At 47.0% G+C, this 14,776-nt stretch overlaps 1 protein-coding gene across 3 annotated transcripts; it reads left to right on the forward strand.

The window, feature by feature from the left end:
* The first annotated feature begins 214 nt into the window (after positions 1-214).
* On the forward strand, positions 215-14,769 carry SNF8 (SNF8 subunit of ESCRT-II). 3 transcript variants are annotated; one of them, XM_035301310.3, is made up of 8 exons: positions 215-344; positions 730-780; positions 4,369-4,507; positions 7,614-7,718; positions 8,475-8,547; positions 11,660-11,801; positions 13,268-13,342; positions 14,535-14,769. In XM_035301310.3, the coding sequence occupies exons 1-8, from the start codon at positions 291-293 to the stop codon at positions 14,670-14,672; spliced, it is 777 nt and encodes a 258-aa protein (XP_035157201.1). In that variant the 5' UTR covers positions 215-290; the 3' UTR covers positions 14,673-14,769. The 3 variants fall into 3 exon arrangements, with proteins under 3 accessions (XP_035157201.1, XP_035157202.1, XP_054112273.1); XM_035301311.3 differs by lacking the exon at positions 13,268-13,342; XM_054256298.2 differs by lacking the exons at positions 215-344; positions 730-780; positions 4,369-4,507 and adding an exon at positions 7,806-7,884 and having other exon boundaries at positions 7,624-7,718.
* Positions 14,770-14,776: the final 7 nt, after the last annotated feature.

Below are 14,776 nucleotides of genomic sequence, written 5' to 3' on the forward strand. Positions count from 1 at the left end.
GCCGGTGTTCCACGTCCCCGCACTCGCCAACAAGGGGCCCGGCCGCGGGCAAGTCCTGGTGCCTTCCTCGGCTCCAGGCTTTGCGGATCTTGGCAACTAGCAAAAGGCGGGGCCGCCGAGCCAGTAACAACCGTAGACACCCAGCCCCGCGGCAGGAAATACGGCGCGTGGTTTCCGGCGCGCTCAGATGACGCGCGGCTCGGGCTTCCGCCTTGGGGAGCCGGCGGCGGAGCCTGGGACGCCGAGACCTGGGGCCCGGGCAGCTGGGCGGCGGCGGGCCCAAGGCGGGGATGCACCGCCGCGGGGTGGGAGCTGGCGCCATCGCCAAGAAAAAACTTGCAGAGGTGAGCCGGAAGAAGGCCTATCCACAACCTGCCCCTGACCCGTGAGAGATTGGATTCTCCTGGAGCAGAGCCCCACCCGTGAATCACCTTCCAGCAGAATCTAAGAAGGGCTTCTCGGCCCTGGGACACTGAATTTCTCCAGTTGCCGGTGGATTGGCAGCGTTCCCAGATGCCTAGCCTTTTCTCCCACTTCTCCAAGTTTACCTACAAATGGGATTCTACTCCCAAATCTACAGTCGTCGATTCTACTCCTTGAACCTTATCCTTCTCCCTAAGAAAACCATTTAAGAGAGACCCTCCTCTTTTCATCCTAAATCTGTGGCAACACAAGTGGGGGATCCCAGCGCCCACTCTCTTAACTCATGCTGGTCTCTTTGTCTGACAGGCCAAGTATAAGGAGCGAGGGACGGTCTTGGCCGAGGACCAACTAGCCCAGGTGAGTCGGTTGGGGGACTCCAGGCAGAAAGGGAGATGAAACAGGGCTGGACAAGACACCTTTAATATAAACCTGATTGTGTAGATTGAACTAGAAATAGGGTATTTGGCAAATTTGGATTCCTGAGCTGCTGAGATCCTTTAGGTGACTTGCTAATAACAATAATGATTAACATCTTTGATTACGTGCTTGTAACGTCCCAGGCATTTGTCTATTTTCTTTACATAGATTGTCTTGTTCAATCCTCATTACAATCCCATAAGGAAGGAACAGTATTATTCTGAGGTTTATTTTTTATTTTTTATTTGAGAGTGAGTCTCTGACACCCAGGTTGGCGTGCAGTGGCGTGATCTCGGCTCACTGCAGCCCCTCCTCCTCCCTGGTTCAAGCGATTCTCGTGCCTCAGCCTCCTAAATAGCTGGGATTACAGCCAGGCTCAGCCACGTCCAGCTGATTTTTCTTTTTAAGAGACGGGGTCTCGGTGTGTTGCCCAGGCTGGAGTGCAGTGGCTGTTCACAGGGGCGATCCCACTACTGAACAGCACGGGATTTTTGACCTGCTCGCTTAACGACCTCGGCCGGTTCACTCCTAAGGCAACCTGGTGGTGCCCTGCTTCCGGGAGGTCACCATATTGATGCCGAAATCAGTGCAGACACCTGATCGGCATAGCGCACTACAGCCCAGAACTCCTGGGCTCAAGCGATCCTCCCACCTCAGCCTCCCAAGTAGCTGGAACTGCAGGCACGCACCCCGCACCTGGCTCTTTTTTTTTTTTTTTTTTCCTGTGGGGGGAGAGTTTCCGCTTTTGTTGCCCAGGATGGAGTGCAATGGCGCAATCCCAGCTTATTGTAACCTCCGCCTCCCAGGTTCAAGCGATTCTCTAACATTAGCCTCCTGAGTAGATGGGATTACAGGTGTGCACCACCAGGCCCGGCTAATTTTTATATTTTTAGTAGAGATGGGGTTTCACCCTGTTGTCAGGCTGGTCTCGATATCCTGACCTCGTGATCCACCCACCTCGGCCTCCCAAAGTGCTGGAATTACAGGTGTGAGCCACCGTGCCCGGCCCTAATTTTTGTATATTTTTTTTCTTGTAGAGGCAGGGTTTCTCCATCTTGGTCAGGCTGGTCTCGAACTCCTGACCTCAGGTGATCCACCCACCTCGGCCTCCCAAAGTGCTGGGATTACAGGCGTGAGCCATCATGTGCAGCTGTATTCTGAGTTTAAAACTGAGAGCCGGGCTTGGTAGCTTATGCCTGTAATCCCAGCACTTTAGGAAGCTGAGGAGGGTGGATCACTGGAGGTCAGGAGTTCGAGATCAGCCTGGCCAACATAATGAAGCCCCATCTCTACTAAAAATAAAAAATTAGCCGGCGTGGTGGTGGGCACCTGTAGTCCCAGCTACTCGGGAGGCTGAGGCAGGAGAATTGCATGAACCTTGGAGGTGGGGGTTGTAGTGAGCTGGGATCATGCCACTGCACTCCAGCTTGGGAGACAGAGCAAGACTCCATCTCAAAAAAAAAAAAAAAAGGCAGCCAGGTGAGGTGGCTCACACCTGTATTTCCAGTACTTTGGGAGGCCAAGGTGGGCGGATCACCTGAGATCAGGAGTTTGAGACCAGCCTGACCAACATGAAGAAACCCCATCTCACCTAAAAATACATAATTAGCTGGGTATGGTGGCTCATGCCTGTAATCCCAGCTACTTTCGAGGCTGAGGCAGGAGAATTGCTTGAAGTTGGCAGATGGAGGTTTCAGTGAGCTGAGATCATGCCATTAGACAGCCTGGGCAACAAGAGCACAACTCCCATCTCAAAAAAAAAAGGAAAGAAAGAAATTGAGGACACTGGGGTATTCAGTAATATATCTAAGGTTACATGGGTAGTAAATGGTAGAGCTGTTACTGATTTAGGTCCTCTGGGGCTTTTCATTTTAAATACCTCAGAATAAAATGAAAGTATTGCCTAATCTGTGGCACCCACACCACCATGATGGTATCTAGGCACACACCAGGAGAGAGTGTGAGTGATGGGGGGTGCAACTCCTGTGCAGTTTTATTTTCCAACCCTCCCCTTTTCACATGCTCAGAGTTTACCCAGTTACTGAGATTGGGGAAGAAGTGGAGGAGGCCATCAAGCAGGAAAATGGGCCTGTGAGCTGAGAAAAAATAGTAGACCCAGGCTGTGTTCTTCAAAAGCTCACACTTACAGGGAAGATGGCATGCAGGAATTAACTGAAAATGGTGATTAAAAGAATGTGGAAGTTGCTGCCCCCATAGTGGCTCATGCCTGTAATCCCAGCATTTCAGAAGTCCGAGGCAGGAGGATCATGAGGTCAGGAGTTCAGGACCAGCCTGAACAACATAGTGAAACCCTGTCTCTACTAAAAATAGAAAAATCAGCCCGGTGTGGTGTGCGCCTGTTATCCCAGCTACTCAGAAGGCTAAGGCAGGAGAATCGCTTTAACTCAGGAGGCGGAGGTTGCAGTGAGCCGGGATTGCGCCACTGCATTCCAGCCTGGGAGTGAGACCCCATCTCCCAAAAAAAAAGGATGGAGGAGGTTTCTAATAGTTTTATGTGAAATAAATATTGGGCCAGAAGTACTTACTCTTGGTGGGATAGAAGATGGGCTTTGTTAATTAGGAAAAAAAAAAGGAGTAATACAAAGAAAATCCCCAAGTATTTTGTATTTAGTATAAAATGCGGTCTGGCAAATTACAGTCCCAGAGCAGTTTTTAATATATGTACTGCCAAAGCAAGCAGTTTTTTTAGAAATTTAGATTGATTGATTGATTGGCCCTGCCTGATGGCTAACATCCGTAATCCCAGCACTTTGAGAGGTCGAGGTAGATAAATTGCTTGAGGTCAGGAATTCGAGACCATCCTGGCCAATATAATGAAACACTGTCTCTACTAAAAAATACAAAAATTAGCCAGGTGTGGTGGTGCCTGCCTGTAGTCCCAGCTACTTGGGAGGCTGAGGCAAGAGAATCACTTGAACTGGGAGGCGAAGGTTGCAGTGAGCTGAGATCAGGCCAGTGCACTCCAGTCTGGGCAACAAAGTGAAACTCTGTCTCAAAAAAATGAAATAAAATAACATATATTGATTGATTGAGGTAGAGTCTTGCTATGTTGCCCAGGCTGATCTGGAACTCCTGGGGTCAAGTGATCCATTGTGGGGATTATAGGCATGAGCCTCCATTCCCGGCCAGACCCAAAAGGTTAAACAGATTCATGCTACACTTCATTTTTTTCCCATCCAGCCTTTTTGTCAGGGGGTAAAGATTTTCTAATGGGTGAACACTGCATTTCCTCATTTCTAAGATAAAATGAATTATTAGGTACACCTTCAAATTAATAATGTATATTTTGAAAGTGAGAAAACAGTACAGCATCCCATTTCTGCTGACAATAGAACTGTGAAGGAGAGGCAGGGATAAAAAGAGAGAGAGATGGTGAACAGCATAATGGTAGGCTGAGGGAGACTGATTATTTCAGCCATTGCCGTGCCACAGGGATAGGGACCTATTTTTGGCATCTGATTATCATCTGGCTGGGCTGCCCTTAACCACTCCCTGTCTATCCAACAGATGTCAAAGCAGTTGGACATGTTCAAGACAAACCTGGAAGAATTTGCTAGCAAGCACAAGCAGGAGATCCGGAAGAATCCTGAGTTCCGCGTGCAGTTCCAGGACATGTGTGCAACCATTGGCGTGGATCCTCTGGCCTGTAAGAAGCTGTCTGTAGGGGTCCAGTGTTCTTACAGAGTACCTGAGGGACAGAAGCTCATAGAGTTGTTGTCACCACTATTTGGCATCCACTAGAAAGGACTGCAGGAAGACCCAGAGGGCAGTGCCTGGCAGAATGGCTACTTCCTAGTCTGATAGGGAAGATAGACTGACTATACACTGAGTTCCCGTTGTCCATGATGTTTCCTTGAATGATCTACAGTAGAATTTTTTATGGCATTTTCTCTCTTTTTTAAAAAATGTTTAATTTTGGCCAGGTGCAGTGATTCATGCCTATAATCCCAGCACTTTGGGAGGCTGAGGCAGGTGGATCACGAGGTCAAGAGATCGAGACCATCCTGGTCAACGAGGTGAAACCCCGTCTCTACTAAAAATACAAAAATTAGCTGGGCATGGTGGTGCACACCTGTAGTCCCAGCTACTTGGGAGGCTGAGGCAGGAGAATTGCTTGAACCCAGAAGGCGGAGGTTGTGGTGAGCCGAGATCGTGCCATTGCACTCCAGCCTGAGTAACAAGAGCGAAACTCCATCTCAAAAAAAAAAAAAAAAAATTTCCAGGTGTGGTGGCATGTGTCTATGATCCAGCTACTTAGGAGCCTGAGGTCAGAGGATTGCTTGAGCCTGGGAAGTCAAGGCTGCAGCAAGACTCTCGCCCAGGCTGGAGTGCAGCAGCGCCATCTTGGCTCATTGCAACCTCCGTCTCCTGGGTTTAAGCAATTCTCGTCTCTCAGCCTTTCAAGTAGCTGGGATTACAGGCCTGTACCACCACACCTGGCTAATTTTTATATTTTTTGTAGAGAGGCGGTTTCACCGCGTTGCCCAGTTTGGTCTCGAACTTTTGGGTTCAAGTGATTGGCCTTTCTTGTCCTCCCAAAGTGCTGGGATTATAGGCGTGAGCCACTGCACTGAGCCCTCATAATTATAAACTTTGAAAAATATTATTGGCCAGGTACAGTGGCTCACACCTGTAATCCCAGCGCTTTGGGAGGCCAAGGTGGGTGGATCATGAGGTCAGGAGATCAGGACCATCCTGGCTGACACAGTGAACCCCCCCCCCGTCTCTACTAAAAATACAAAAACTTACATGCCCATGGTGGCATGGGCATGTAATCCCAGCCACTAGGGAGGCTTGGGCAGGAGAATTGCTTGAACCCAGGAGGCGGAGGTTGCAGTGAACCAAGATCGTGCCATTGCACTCCAGCCTGGGTGACAGAGCGAGAGTTCATCTCAAAAAAAAAAATTACTAATTTATTATCTTTTAGTGTTGAGATGTCTGTCATCCAGGCTGGGGTGCATTGGTGCAATCAGCCCACTGCAGCCCTCAACTCTGGGGTTCAAGTTATTTTCCTGTCTCAACCTCCCAAGTGGTGCTGGAAGTAGAGGCATGAACCACTGTGCCTGTCCCCAACTTTTTAAACATATATGGGATTATAATATAATTACCACTAATCTACAACTTGCATTTTTCCTATCTTTTTTTGGTGGGGGGGATGGAGTATAGCTTTTGGTGCCCAGGCTAGAGTGCAGTGGCAAGATCTCAGCTCACTACAAGCTTCACTACCCGGGTTCAAGTGATTCTCCTCCCTCGGACTCTTGAGTAGCTAGGATTACAGGTGCCTGCCACCATGCCCGGCTAATTTTGTATTTTTAGTAAATATGGGTTTCTCCATGTTGGTCAGGCTGGTCTTGAGCTCCTGCGTGAGCCACTGCGCCCTGCCTGCATTTTTTCACTGAATAGAATATTGTCTTTAGTGGGTTATTTATTTCTACACTCCTGGTAGCTTGCAGACCATTCAGTGGATTTTTAAATGCCAAATCTGCATATTCTTTCTCTTAGTCTTGTCTAGACCATATTTTCCATTGTATTTCACTAGATGCTTTGATTTTTTCAGTTTCCTGAGCCAGAACTAGCCAAGTAGGAATGACTTTTGTTTTACTTTGTTTATTTTTTTTGAGACAGTGTTGCGTTCTTGTTGCCCAGGCTGGAGTATGGTAGCATGATCTTGGCTCACTGCAACCTCTGCCTCTTGGGTTCCAGTGATTCTCCTGCCTCACCCTCCTGAGTAGCTGGGATTACAGGCATGCACCACCAGTCCTGGCTGATTTTTTGTATTTTTAGTAGAGATGGGGTTTTGTCATGTTGGCCAGGCTAGTCTTGAACTCTTGGTCTCAAGTGACCTGGCCGCTTCGGCCTCCCAAAGTCCTGGGGATTACAGGTGTGAGCCATCACGCCCGGCCAGAAATGACTTTTAGATTGCCCACCCTCTGTAATTGTCTGACCCTGTTCTTCAGCAAGAGTTAACCATGAGTCTGATTGTTTTTTGTTTTTTGTTTTTTTTTTTTGATATGGAGTCTCATTCTGTCACTCAGGCTGGAGTAGAGTGGCACAATCTCCGCTCACTGCAACCTCCACCTTCCGGGTTCAAGCAATTCTCCTGCCTCAGCCTCCTGAGTAGCTGGGACCATAGGCGTGCACCAACATGCCCAAATAATTTTTGTATTTTCAGTAGAAACGGGATTTCACCATGTTGGATGGTCTCGATCTCTTGACCTCATGATCCGCTTGCCTTGGCCTCCCAAAGTGCTGGGATTGGCTGGGCACGGTGGCTCATGCCTGTAATCCCAGCACTTTGGGAGGCCAAGGCGGGTGGATCACGAGGTCAAGAGATTGAGACCATCCTGGTCAACATGGTGAAACCCCGTCTCCATTTAAAATACAAAAAATTAGCTGGGCATGGTGACGCTTGCCTGTAATCCCAGCTACTCAGGAGGCTGAGGCAGGAGAATTGCCTGAACCCAGGAAGCGGAGGTTGGGGTGAGCCAAGATCACGCCATTGCACTCCAGCCTGGGTAACAAGAGCGAAACTCCCGTCTCAAAAAAAAAAAAAAAAAAAAAGTGCTGGGATTACAGGCGTGAGCCACTGCACCCAGCCGAGTCTGATTGTTTTCTGAGTAGCAGATGGAGCAGAAGAACTTCAGGGCATGCAGGGAAGACTTCCCATATGATAGATGTTTTAAACTAGCTTTGAAAGAAGAGAAGGGATGTAAATTAATCAATAACCAAGAGTTTGTTTTTCTGTCTTGTAGCTGGAAAAGGATTTTGGTCTGAGATGCTGGGCGTGGGGGACTTCTATTATGAACTAGGTGTCCAAATTATCGAAGTGTGCCTGGCGCTGAAGCATCGGAATGGAGGTGAGGGTGGCTAGGTCCTGTGAACTGGACTCTGGGACTTCTCTGAGAGGGAGAAAACCATAAAAGATTATCGTTTCCATCCTGCAGTCTACAGGCCTCTAAGGACTTGAGAAACATCTTAGCTGTTTCATGCAGTTGAATCCATGGCAAGTCTCCATGGCCAAGGGTAAATAGAATTACCTGAATGATTGTGTGTGTTTTCCAAAGATCTTTGGCCAGGAAGGTCTAGTCTCTAGTCTGTACAGAAAATAGTAGGGAGGTAGGAAATAGGCCTTTCCCCCTGATGTCTGATGTGTCTGGAGTGATTTTCTCATTAGTAACTATAGGCCTGCACTGCCTCTCTGACATATGGGAATGCAGCTGAGTCTCTGTGTTCCCTAAAATTAAAAATGGTCATCTGGTGATACCATCTTTCTTATAAGCACATTAAATGGTGTGGATTGAAGTTACAGAAAGAAAACTTAAAACCACTTATAAGTCATTGACTATAAATAGACACGGCCTTGCTGTCAAGAGGACATTTATAGTTTTTCAAAGATCATACTGCTTTTGCTTTTAGATTTCTATAACTCTCACTCTTGACAGGCCTAGCAAGGTCTCAGAATCCATTTATTATATTATGGCCAGTTATAAGGAAAGAGTTAAAAAAAATTAGGAACTACAATGTTATTTGCTAGTCGTAGGCCACTAGAATGTAATGACTGTCCACTTATTTAAAGTGGGTAATCTCTGATTTCTGTTCCCCATCTCCAATAGGTCTGATAACTCTGGAGGAACTACATCAACAGGTGTTGAAGGGAAGGGGCAAGTTCGCCCAGGATGTCAGTCAGTAGGTCTTGTCTTCCCATCCCTTGGAGTATAGAAAGAGGTCTTTATAATTCAGATGTAACTCTTTTCTCCCTATTCCTCATGTCTAACCTAGCTTAGAAATCTGTATGGTCTCCGTATCATACAGAAAAAGAAAAAAACAGCCTGGGTGCGGTGGTTTACGCCTGTAATCCCAGCACTTAGGGAGGCTGAGGCAGATGGATCACGAGGTCAAGAAATCAAGACCATCCTGGCCAACATGGTGAAACCCCATCTCTACTAAAAACTAAAAAAAAAAAAATCAATTGGGCATGGTGGCGCATGCCTGTAGTCACAGCTACTGGGGAGGCTGAGGCAGGAGAATTGCTTGAACCTGGGAGATGGAGGTTGCAGTGAGTTGAGATTGTGCCACTACACTCCAGCCTGGTGACAGAGTGAGACTCCGTCTCAAAGAAAAAAAAAAAAAAAAAAACCAAACAAAAAAATATATATATGTTTAAGAGGCAGGGTCTCACTGTTGACCAGGCTAGAGTACAGTGGCCCGATCATAGCTTACTGCTACCGTGATTGTAGCTTACTGCAGCTTCAAACTCTTGGGCTCAAGTAATCCTCCCATCTCAGCCTCCCAAGTATCTGGGATTATAGGCATGGACTAGCTAGTATGCCTGGCTGTTTTTAGAAGACAGAAAATATAGAGCTATAAAAAAGAAAAACCATCCATTATTTTTTTACTAAGAGACTGCAACTGCTGTACATTTTAATATAGTTCCTTCTAAGCATTTTTTCTTTTTTTTTTCTTCTTCTTTTCTTTTGGTGCAGTGACTTGGATCCGAACTGACTAAGCATTTTTTTAATGTATTATTTTTTAACGAACTTGGGGCTATATATAGTCTTTTTTTTTTTTTTTGAGACAGTCTCTCGCTGTTGCCCAGGCTGGAGTGCAGTGACCTGCTCTCAGCTCACTGCAAACTCTGCCTTTCAGGTTCGAGCCATTCTCGTGCGTCAGCCTCTGCAGTAACTGTGATTACAGGCATGCGCCACCACGCCCAGCTAATTTTTGTTTCTTTAGTAGAGATGGGGTTTCACCATGTTGGCCAGGCTGTTTTGAACTGGCCTTAAGTGATCTGCCCGCCTTGGCCTCCCAAAGTGTGGGATTACAGGTGTGAGTTACCATGCCTGGCTACAGCTGCATGTAGTCTTGAGATTTGAGGCCAAGGAGACTAGAGTAGGTGCCTAGAAAGGTTGGGGAAGGAGGAGGTGGTGAGATGATGGAATATAAATTGATCTAGTTCGCCAGCCTCTGTATGTCAGTCCAGTTTGAGAAAAGATAAAAAGCTGTTTTTGATGTAACTTCGAAGGAGTCAGCCTTCTATGAGATCATAAAGACTAGAATATTCAAAGAAAAATAATGAAGCTGGGTACAGCAGCTTACACCTGTAGTTCCAGCCCTTTGGGAGGCTGAGGTGGGAGGATCTGTTGAGGCGTGCACTCATAGTTCTAGGCTGTGGTGAACTATGATTGCACCACTGCACTCCAGCCTGGGATACAGCAAGATCTCTACTTCTTTTTTTTTTTTTTTTGAGACTGAGTCTTGCTCTGTCGCCCAGGCTGGAGTGCAGTGGCATGATTTTGGCTCACTACAACCTCTGTCTCCTGGGTTCAAGTGATTCTCCTGCCTCAGCCTCCCAAGTAGCTGGGATTACAAGTACCTGCCACCATGCCCTGCTAGTTCTTGTATTTTTAGTAGAGATGGGGTTTCACCATGTTGGCCAGGCTGGTCTCGAACTCTTGGCCTCCCAAAGTGCTGGGATTACAGGTGTGAGCCACCTTGCCCAGCCGAGACCTCATCTCTTAAAAAAAGAAAAGTGATAACAAAAGATTACTAGCCATACTCATTGCAAATTATTCTCAGGAAGAGGGTAAGCATTTGAAGCATTTCAGTTTGCTATTTTTGGAGGCTGGAGAATGCATTCCAATCTACCTAAAAGTGCCCTTTTCCTTGTTGTTTGGGTGATATATTTTTGAGCTTTGGCAGAGGTTTTAAACTCTGTGTGTGGGCTGGATTTGTGATCTACACACTGTTTTGTAGGTTTTCTTTTTCTCTGATTTCAGTTAGAATCAGAAAACTTGGCAGTATTGGGCCTGAATTTCCAGATGGTGATAATCAGCTGCGTTGCCCCCTTTAAAAAAGATAAGCATTCTCTAGTTTGCCACAGGTCACACTACCCCATTGCCTCTTTAGCTCACTCACTCACATTTCCTGATGGGCTTCTGCAGGTATCTTTGACCTCTGTCTGGGTGTTGGAATGAGTGGTTTGTTGAGTGGAAAACCTGACTCCTGTATATCTCCCTTAATTGCCCAAGCATCACTTATTGCTCCTTGACCCTGTCTTTTTTTTTTTTTTTTTTTTGAGACGGAGTTTCGCTCTTGTTACCCAGGCTGGAGTGCAATGGCGCGATCTCGGCTCACCGCAACCTCTGCCTCCTGGGTTCAGGCAATTCTCCTGCCTCAGCCTCCTGAGTAGCTGGGATTACAGGCATGCGCCACCATGCCCAGCTAATTTTTTGTATTTTTTAGTAGAGATGGGGTTTCATCATGTCGACCAGGATGGTCTCGATCTGTTGACCTCGTGATCCACCCACCTCGGCCTCCCAAAGTGCTGGGATTACAGGCTTGAGCCACCGCGCCCAGCCCCGACCCTGTCTTTTTACTGATGTAGTTGAGTGTGGTGCAGCCTTTCATTATTTTAGAGGCAGGGTCTTGCTCTGTCACCCAGGCTGGAATACAGTGGTGCACAATCATAGCTTACTGCAGCCTTGAACTCCTGAGCTCAAGTGATCCTCCCACCTCAGCCTCCCAAGGACTATAGGCGATTGCCACCATGCCCTGATTTTTTTTTTTTTCTAGTAAAGACAAGGTCTTGCTGTGTTGCCCAGGCTGGTGTCTAACCCCTGGGCTTAAGCAGTCCTCTCACGTGGGCATCCCGAAGTGTTGGGATTATGGGTATGAGCCACAGTATGTCAGTTGTGCAGTCTTTTAAATCTTCTGTCAGTATCCTGCCCAGGGCAGAGCTGAAACTGTGTAATTAGATCTGATCTGTCAAGGGTCTTTAAGCAACTCTTCCTCACCTCAGAGACGACCTGATCAGGGCCATCAAGAAACTAAAGGCACTTGGGACTGGCTTCTGCATCATCCCTGTGGGCGGCACTTACCTCATTCAGTCTGTTCCAGCTGAGCTCAATATGGATCACACAGTGGTGCTGCAGCTGGCAGAGGTACTGGTGCACCTTCTGAGTGTGTGTGTGCAAGGGACTGTCTGGGATGCGAGTCTGGAGCAGTTCTGAGCTCCTGCTCCCTGTTAATGCAGGTCTTTTGCTGAGGCTATCTAATGGATGAACTACTCAGGCCTGTGCTTGTTCAACAGACATTTATTGAGCAGCTACAGTGCAAAGCACTGGGCCAGGCTGTGGGGCATATAAAGATGGGTATGATGTAATTCCTGCCCTCAAGGAGCTTACAGTCTAGTCAGGCAGACAGACATGAAGACAACTAACTAGATTTCTTTGGGTAGCCAGACTTGAATGTCTTCTGAAACTACTTTACAGATTCTTCAAAAACAGATTTTAAAAAATCTTGTTTGACATGCCCCCATCTGTCAGCATGCCTTAAGCATATGCTGTCTTCCCCCAAATCCCCATCAGGTATTTAGGGTAGACATATTCAGGTTTATTTATTTATTTATTTGAGACTGAATTTCACTCTCGTTGCCCAGGCTGGAGTGCAGTGGCGCGATCTCGGCTCACTGCAAACTCTGCCTCCCACGGTCAAGTGATTCTCCTGCCTTAGCCTCCTGAGTAGCTAGGATTACAAGAGCATGCCACATGCCCAGCTAATTTTGTGTTTTTAGTAGAGACGGGACTTTTCCATGTTGGTCAGGCTGGTCTTGAACTCCTGACCTCAGGTGATCCACCTGCTTCAGCCTCCCAAAGTGCTGGGATTATAGGCATGAGCCACTGTACCCTGCCCAGTTTTCTTAATATAAAACAAAACTAAATAAGGAAGGGGCTTTTCTGTCTGTATTGGGGGATGGGTAGTATAAGGCAGGGCAAGGGCTGAATATTCAAATAATAGAGATTATTAGCAGTTTATGACTATCACCATTTCTTCCTATCAGCCATTTGTTCAGAATCTTCCCTTTTCATGATCTAGACTTCTTTGCAGAAGCCTGACTTAATATGTTACTACAAGTGATTCTACTTTTTTTTTTCTGAGATGGAGTCTCGCTCTGTTGCCCAGCGGGGAGTGCAGTGGCGTCATCTCCGGGTCACCGCAGCCTCCACCTCCCATGTTCCAGCGATTCTCTTGCCTCAGCCTCCCGGGGAGCTGTGATTACAGGCATTTGTATTTTTAGTAGAGATGGGGTTTCACCATGTTGGCCAGGCTGGTCTCGAACTCCTGACCTCAGATGATCCACCCACCTCGGTCTCCCAAAGTGCTAGGATTACAGGCATGAGCCATCATGCCCGGCCAGGACCCCACTTTTAAGATTGAACCCACCAACCTACCTTTGTTATGCTGAAAGTCACCTCTCTCTTCACTGGAATCTTTAAACATTTTCTTTGTTCTCTCAGGCTTGACAGCTTTTCCTCCTGTCTGCATAAGTATTGTTCCTGGGCAGATGCTGGGTTCTAAGGGAAGGTGTACTCTTAACTGATTGAATCCCCATTCCTCCTTTCTTCAGAAAAATGGCTACGTGACTGTCAGTGAGATCAAAGCCAGTCTTAAATGGGAGACCGAGCGAGCGCGCCAAGTGCTGGTATGCGACTTTGGAATCGCCCAGAAAAAGACAGGCCCAAGTTGGGAGGATGTGCGTTCCACAAAGGCAGGCCCCAGTTAGGAGGATGTGGGTTTCACAAAGGCAGGAGCTTCAGCCTTGCTTTGCTGGCCTTCTGCCTTGAAGGCTACTGCTGCCATGCTGGAAGGAAGTCCAGCTTTTCTGAAGATGGCACCAAGAAGGCAGAACTCAGGAAGGCAGGTTCCTTACTCTGGCCTGCACACAATACCGGGCTACCCCTGCTAATTGGGGAACCGACACCCACTCTCTCCCCTGAACATGCTGAGCCTGGAGCTGCTGGTCAGATTAATGTAGTTTGTACTGGAAGTAACACTGTTAATACAGTGATGGGAATTATTAACTACTTATGTTAATTATGTAATTATCCACTTAGCATTATATTGCATAGAATATACTCTATAGCTTTATATATACAAATTTCATGGTACTGAAGAATGAATGACGTGAAGAGGGAGTAACATAAGAACTCCAGCTTCAGTACCCTTTTTCCTTTTTTTAAAGATGGGGTTTCACCATGATGGCCAGGCTGGTCTTGAACTCCTGACCTCAGGTGATCCACCCACCTCGGCCTCCCAAAGTGCTAGGATTACAGGCGTGAGCCACCACGTCCAGCCCTACCTTTTCCTTATCCAAGCAATTCCACTGTCTAAACCTTTCATCTGTAAAATGGGGATAATGTAATTATCTACCTACCTATACTGGAGAGAACCAACCCATTTTGAGCACATTTCCAGCTCTAGAAACTGAATCTATTCTTGCATAAGTATGGTCAATCAATCATGTCTGCTACACAGTATAAGTTAACTGAAAGGTAGCTAAACAGTGATCTCTGTATTGTTTCTGGGAAAATGGAGGCAGTGATTTGCTCAAGGCCATACAGCAAATATTTCTGTAGCCATGTGTTCTTTCCACTATATCCCACTATGCTAGGCTTTACCCCTCTTCCTCAGCAGCACGTTAGATGACTTAGTAGCATTTTTCACATTCAGGTAAAGGACAGGGCCAAACAGCTCATTTAGTTGGTGTGTAAATGTTTGAAGGCACTTAGATTTAGTTTGAAAACCTCACTGAAGCCAAAATAGGTTTGGGGTTGCTTACTTACCCTTCATCTATGGGACCTCACTGTTCTCAAACTGTTCCTTTTTCTCTTCAGGAACACCTGCTGAAGGAAGGGCTGGCGTGGCTGGACTTGCAGGCACCAGGAGAGGCCCACTACTGGCTGCCAGCTCTCTTCACTGACCTCTACTCCCAGGAGATTACAGCTGAGGAGGCCAGAGAAGCCCTTCCCTGACTGTGTGGAAGGGCACACAGCAACAGGCCGGGAGAAGGAAGGAGGGCCTACTGGCGAATAAACCTGGGCAGTTTTGTTTATAAAAAAAATAGAAAAAGTTCCAA

Source organism: Callithrix jacchus, chromosome 5, assembly GCF_049354715.1.
Source record: "Callithrix jacchus isolate 240 chromosome 5, calJac240_pri, whole genome shotgun sequence".
Lineage (NCBI taxonomy): Eukaryota > Metazoa > Chordata > Mammalia > Primates > Cebidae > Callithrix > Callithrix jacchus.

What these genes read in the sequence shown, in the direction of transcription:
- SNF8 (XM_035301310.3), top strand. Translation starts at nt 291, where the DNA reads ATGCACCGCCGCGGGGTGGGAGCTGGCGCCATCGCCAAGAAAAAACTT. An exon ending in CCGAGGACCAACTAGCCCAG is followed by an intron (nt 781 to 4,368) that starts GTGAGTCGGTTG and finishes TCTATCCAACAG; the next exon opens with ATGTCAAAGCAGTTGGACAT. An exon ending in TGGTGCTGCAGCTGGCAGAG is followed by an intron (nt 11,802 to 13,267) that starts GTACTGGTGCAC and finishes TCCTTTCTTCAG; the next exon opens with AAAAATGGCTACGTGACTGT.